The 6,505-nt window shown below is 32.5% G+C and overlaps 1 protein-coding gene across 1 annotated transcript; it reads left to right on the top strand.

The window, feature by feature from the left end:
• The first annotated feature begins 232 nt into the window (after nucleotides 1-232).
• LOC134719612 (uncharacterized) lies at nucleotides 233-3,687 on the top strand. Its single transcript, XM_063582604.1, has 2 exons — nucleotides 233-534; nucleotides 3,246-3,687. Exons 1-2 carry the CDS (start codon nucleotides 264-266, stop codon nucleotides 3,548-3,550), a joined length of 576 nt encoding a protein of 191 aa, XP_063438674.1. The 5' UTR covers nucleotides 233-263; the 3' UTR covers nucleotides 3,551-3,687.
• The last annotated feature ends 2,818 nt before the right edge of the window (nucleotides 3,688-6,505 follow it).

Raw genomic sequence — 6,505 nt, 5'->3', positions numbered from 1 at the left:
CCCGTTTACCTGTCTCCGCTCCGCGTCGCCAGGTAAACTAAATTTGCGACAGTAAAACTACCGATGGACGTCCTTAAAGCTTCAAATACAATACAGTTATCTCTTAATTATCTAATTTTCCGTTTATTTATCAAAGCAAATAAAGTTATATCAGATCTGATGATAACGTATCTTTAAATATTTGAAAGATTGTTTTATTTATCATATTTTACCTATTTTGATCAACAATAATTTTACTACATCAAATTTAGTCCACGATTACAATGAATAGGTATCAAAAATGTAGAAAAGTAGAAGAAAAAAAGTATTTCCAAGCCGTTGAAGGGGAAACAGACGTGGTATTTTTACTAGGGAGTAGCGAAATACACTTGACAAAGTCGGTATTGAAACTTGCTTCGCCTGTTTTTCGATCAATGTTTAAAGCGGAATTCAAAGAGAAAGGCTCTGAAAGAATTCAACTTTCAGATAAGAAGTATGGGGATTTTGTTTTGTTTCTGAGAAGTTTTTATCCTGGAGAGTATTTACGGTTAAATGGTAAGCTTTTATACAGATTATAAATTGAAAACAATTCAAGTCGAAATAATTCAACACTCTTAAATAGCCCAGTTCGAAAGATGTACGTTCTTATTTATGTTCACGTCATGTGATGTATGCTGATGTATATAAAACTTTGACAAAGCTATTGTTCGGCGCTATTTCAAATATAAAAATGAAGATGTGGTATGACTGCAAATGAGATAACTATCCACAAGAGACCAAACTGACAGAGATATTAACAACTATAGTCATCGTACGGCCTTCTACAATGAGCAAAGCCTATACCGCATAGTTAGCTATAAAAGACCCCGATATGACAATGTTAAACAATTCAAACGAGAAAACTAACGGCGTTATTTGTATAAAAAAAGAACACATAAACAATTGACCACCACTGAATTACAGGCTAAATACATTCTTATAGATAGAATATTTTATTTTCTCAATTGACCAAGACCAACTGCAATAATTAATTTATATTAACACTGTCAGTTCCAAGAATTATATATATTATAAGTTTTACACGGTAACTGTGATACAAAAAAATTAAAGAAAAATGTTTGTACGTTACTATTAATTTTCCTTTTCTGAACAGTTATGGTCGTTGGGCTCCGTTTAATGATGGTTATATAACCCATCAGTGGCGGATCCAGCACTTTTCATAAGGGGGACCGCTGAATGCCTATGTAATCAACCAAAAAAGCCTCCCCCCCCCTTGGATCCGCATATGCCCATATTGTACTCAGCGTTCGTGTCTGTATTGACTAATTTAATTTAACTAAATGTAATTCGTTTATAACTGGATAAATTTGAAATATGGAAACTGATACATACATAGTGCGGTTTATATAAAAATTTCAACAGAAACGCGTAACGGTATCGTTTTAGTAATGAGTCGATTGGTAAAATACAGTTCAATCAAAAATGTAAATGATAAGTGGGTGTTTCAAAAACAACAAGATTCATTTAATTAAATGATGACTATACAAAAGATGATGTAGTATGATTGCCAATGAGACAACTCTCGACAAGAGACCACATGCCACAGGAATTAATAACTATAGGTCATCTTCAAGTTAGCATTAAAATAGGTAATTTTAAAATTAGAAAGAAATGATCCCCAAAATTAATTTGATTCAATTCTCGTGTTTGATTTATAACATACTAAATAAACTCATCATAGATACCAGGACTAACATTTGTATATACGCCAGACGCGCGTTTCGTCTACAAAGACTCACCAGTAAAAAAAATTAAAAAGCCAAATAAAGTACGAATTTCAAGAGCATTGGACACCAAAATTCCTAAAAGTTTTGCCAAATACAGCTAAAGAAATCTATGCCTGAAGTAGAAAAGCCTTAGTATTTCAAAAATTCAAAATTTTGAAAACAGTAAATTTATAAATATAACCATATTAATGATAATTCATGTCAGCACAAAAGTGCTGACTACTGGGCTGGTGATACTCTCGGGGATATAAATCTTCACCAGCAGTGGCACATAACACTTTATCAAACTGTAATAGGTCTTGAATACAGATCACATTCTAGATGAGATATATATATATATATATCAGAATTTCGTATGTAGTCTACACGTTATTTAATTAACTATAGAGATGACCCCGAAAACTACCGATCACTACAATCACATAACACGATATCAACATAAACATAAATATGAATAGATATGGACCTCATACAAATTAAATTTTCTGTGTCTGGCAAATTGATGGATTTATCCCTTTTGTCAATCAGTTATATATATAAAAAAATCGCCGTTGTTAAAAGTCTACATTTTTTTGTCGTCAGTTTATACAAAAACAAAGAAGTTTTTTTATTGCTTCGAGGTCAAAAGGTATGAATACAGTTTTCTTAAGTTAACAGATTATTATACTTTTTAAAAGAGCGATTTTGTCAATCAGTTCAGGGCCTTTTTTTATTGGAGCGTCACTGATGAGTCTTTGGTACACAAAACGCTCTTCTAGCACAAAAACAAAACTTCAATCTTGGTTTATATTTTGAGATTATTTTAACTGGGTCGATACAACTGCCTAAGGGATACCCCCATTCCATTAGTCAGCACTTCTGTGGTGATATGAAGTGTCATTGATATGATCAATTTTATAAATTAACTGTTTACAACACTTTGAATGTTTGGAGGCTTTTCTACCTCAGGAATAGATTATCTTAGCTGGTAAAACTTATAGGAACTGTTTGTTTTCTGCTTCTTATTTTGGTTGGCTATTTTACTTTACTGTATTCGAGCGTCACTAATGAGTCTTTCTTCATCACATGTTTAACATCTGCAAGGGAAAATACCCATTACTTAAATTATTAGACTTTTTAATTACCATTTCACCAAGCTGTCAACAAAAAAGTACAAAATGGTATTTCCATCACCTTCAAATTCTATCATGTAAATACACATAGCTATGATTTTTTTGGGTCTTAATTCTAAACAAAAACATTTTTTTTTATCGAAAGTAGATTATGTATATCTGTCATCATATCACAGAATGCACACATTAAAGACATAACACTTGATTTGCAAATGCAACATTCTGCAACCAAGACGCTCAAACATATTGTTTGATATACTTTGCCGGAGGATAAAAATTATAAACTCACTTTATCGATGCAAACACTCCATAATACCACTGTTTCGTATCTAAACAATGTACTAGTATTCATTACATCATATTTCAGATCCGTTAGTTCAGAAGATTATTCCATTTGCAAGGGAATATAATGTCCAAAGTCTGCTGGAAAGAATTAAGGAATGGCTGGAAGTTCAAGCAAGTACGCGGAACGATGATGCCAAATTTATCCTTATGGCGTTTGCTATGGCATCGGAATATGGTTTCTTTGAGCTGTATAAGAAACTAGCTGGGAATTTAATGGATTTAGACCAGAAATCGGTAGAATGGTTTAATGAATATAAACGGCTCAAAGACGAAGACCAAATATTCCTGCTCAATTTAAGATGTGAAAAGACACAAATTGCGTTGTGACAGTCTTGAATACGATAATTCACAATATAAAAATGCATTCGCAGCAATACAAAAGACTGCAAGATGTGTCTCCAAGTAATTACTTTTAACAATTGGTTATAGATTTACGGTTTTGATTCGTCTTTTTAATTTGTAAGGAGACTGGTATGCAAAGATTAAATACCCATGTATATGCAATAAATAGTAACCAAAGGCTTGTCATTTAATACGCCAGACGCATTTTTGTCTACAGAAGAGGTAGAAAGCAAAACAACTACAAAGTTGAGGAGCATTGCTTGAGGACCCAAAATTTGAAAAAAAAACAAAATACGGCTAAGGTATATATGCCTGGACGTAAATATTTCCTAGCTTTCCTAAAACTTCATACTTTTGCAAAAATTGTTTCTTTCTCCTTTAAATAATTTAAAAAAAGATATTATGCGTGTAATACGATGTGTGTTTCATAATTTGTATTTTTCGTTTAATATGTGTTTTTTATTTTACTTAATTTTGGACCGACGCAAATGTATCATTGACGTACCGTTTTAAAACAAAATTAGATAAGCAAAAACAATTAAAAGAAATTGAAAAGAAGGATTCGGTTTTTGAAAAAGTAACAATAAAATTGAGAATGAAAATGGTGAATGTGTCAAAGAGACACCAACCCGACCATAGAAGAAACAACAACAGAAGGTCACCAACGGGTCTTCAATGTAGCAAGAAATTCCCACACCTGGCACCTTAACAAATATATACTAGTTCAGTGATAATGAACGTCATACTAACTTTAAAATTGTACAGAAGGAACTAAAAATAAAATAAGACAAAATTGAGCAAAACACAATATTATATATCAAAAACTATTTGGTTATCCGTAGATCAGACTAGAGCAGGTCGAAAAGAGAGCAGCCGAAACGGGCCTTTCTATCAATTATAACAAGACCAAAGTCAGTTAAAGGCAAACACAAAGTCCCAATCAAGTTTGATGGTTAACACCCAAGCATAAGAAGAAGTGAAATCCTTTATATACCTTAGGAGCGTAGTGGATAATCTTGGAGGCTCAGATAAAGATGTAAAGGTCAGAATTGACAAAGCCAGATCAACATTTAACATGATGGGGTCGATCTGGAAAGCTCGAAATATCACGCTAAAGACCACAATACTATTGTTCAATTCAAACGTAAAAACATACTCTTATATGGAGCTGAGACTTAGAAAACATCAACAAACCTGCTTCATAAACTTCTAGTCTTCATTAAGAACTGCCTCAATCGGCCTGAGAAGATATCAAACAAAGATCTTTGAAAAAAGACCAACCAATCCCCAGTTGATGAAGAGTTAAAAAATAGAAAATTGCGATTGATAGGACATACACTGAGGCAGCCAAGTACTAACATAACAAGGTAAGCCTTACAGTGGAACCATCAAGAAACGCGTAGCAGGGGTAAACCAAGATACACCTGGAGAAGGAATGTTGCAGCCGAGATGGAGAAAAAAGGATACAAATGGCGAGATGCTAGCAAAGAGCAGAACAAGGTAGAGATATATCGTTAGTGGATTATGCTCCACCAAAGGGGCAACATGATTAAGCAAGATAGTAAGCAAGATATACCATACGCCATACAATATATACACTGTATTAAATGAGGGGAAGCTAAATAGCTAATAATTAACGTTAAAACACATGTGCTTAACTTTAATTTTGAAAATATTTTTCGAATTAATTTTTTTTACAAAAGTTGACCTGTACGATTTGTAAACAACTGGGCAAAATTTAAGATCAGGTATTAATCTATCATTTGTGTGAAATGTATCAGCTGTGTTTTAGTTGGGTGCATTAACGTCAAAAATATATCTCGCCTATTACAACTTTTAGATTTTTCAGAGCTGTGCCTAGACAAAACATGTGCACATAACTTTAAAATTATACACTGTTTAATTTTAAAATTGATTTTGTTTGAATCTTCTTTTGTTCTTTCTTATTCATGCATTTTTCTGTATATCTATAATATTTTTAGGGTATTGGGTTCAGTGAATTTTACTAGTGTTATTACTAGATTTATTTCACATGACTTGGCGGGGTTTACAAGTTCGGTTTGTTAATACCAGTTCATCTTTAGACAGGAGTTTTGGGAAAGTTAAACATCCAATTGGTATTTCCTGATTATATTTTATGTCATCTTTTCAAAATCTAATCTAACATACACCTCTATCGAAAATGTAGAAAAAATGTTATCTTAATCATATTTTCGATGCAACAAAAATAAAAACCCTTGTCTTGTGTCAAATACCTCAGGAGAGAAATAGCAATTTCGTCTACAAAAACTAATCAGTGACGCTCGAATCCAAAAAGGTAAAAAAGACCAAATAAAGTACGAAGTTGAAGAGCATTGAGGACCAAAATTTCTAAAAGTTTTGCCAAATACAGCTAAGGTAATCTATGCCTGAGGTAGAAAATCCTTAGTACTTCAAACAATTCAAAAATTTGTAAACAGTTAATTTATAAATATAACCATATCAATGACAATTCATCTCAGAATAAACTATCAATGTACTTTTTAAAACAAGGTTCCATATCACCAGTTTCTACATTTTAACATGCCTGTACCAAGTCAGGAATATGACAGTTGTTATCCATTCGTTTGATGTGTTTTATCATTTGATTTTGCCATTTGATTAGGGACTTATTTTTTTCTTCTTCAGAGTTCAGTACGTTTTATTTCCGTTCAAACGTTAAGAACATTACGCATTAGTATTTAAACTGATGAAATTTATATTTGAACATATGCATTCATCTTCAACATAAATAGGAAACGGCAAAATACAATTGTCGAAGATGCTTAACTATATATTTGGTATCTTTACTCGCTATACATTACAGTTACGTTTGACGTTCGTTTAAGGATGTTTGCTTCTCTCTTCTGTTTTTTAAATTATTGTCAGATATTCAGAGAGCTCCGGGTTTATCCAAGTTGG

This window comes from Mytilus trossulus, chromosome 5 (assembly GCF_036588685.1).
Source record: "Mytilus trossulus isolate FHL-02 chromosome 5, PNRI_Mtr1.1.1.hap1, whole genome shotgun sequence".
Lineage (NCBI taxonomy): Eukaryota > Metazoa > Mollusca > Bivalvia > Mytilida > Mytilidae > Mytilus > Mytilus trossulus.
Note: the sequence above shows the minus strand (reverse complement) of the source record. Positions and strands in the feature narration are given on the sequence as shown.

Excerpts from the sequence above, each read along its gene's own strand:
- LOC134719612 (XM_063582604.1), top strand. The coding sequence starts at position 264 with ATGAATAGGTATCAAAAATGTAGAAAAGTAGAAGAAAAAAAGTATTTC. Across the intron at positions 535-3,245 it reads AGAGTATTTACGGTTAAATG|ATCCGTTAGTTCAGAAGATT; the intron begins GTAAGCTTTTAT and ends ATCATATTTCAG.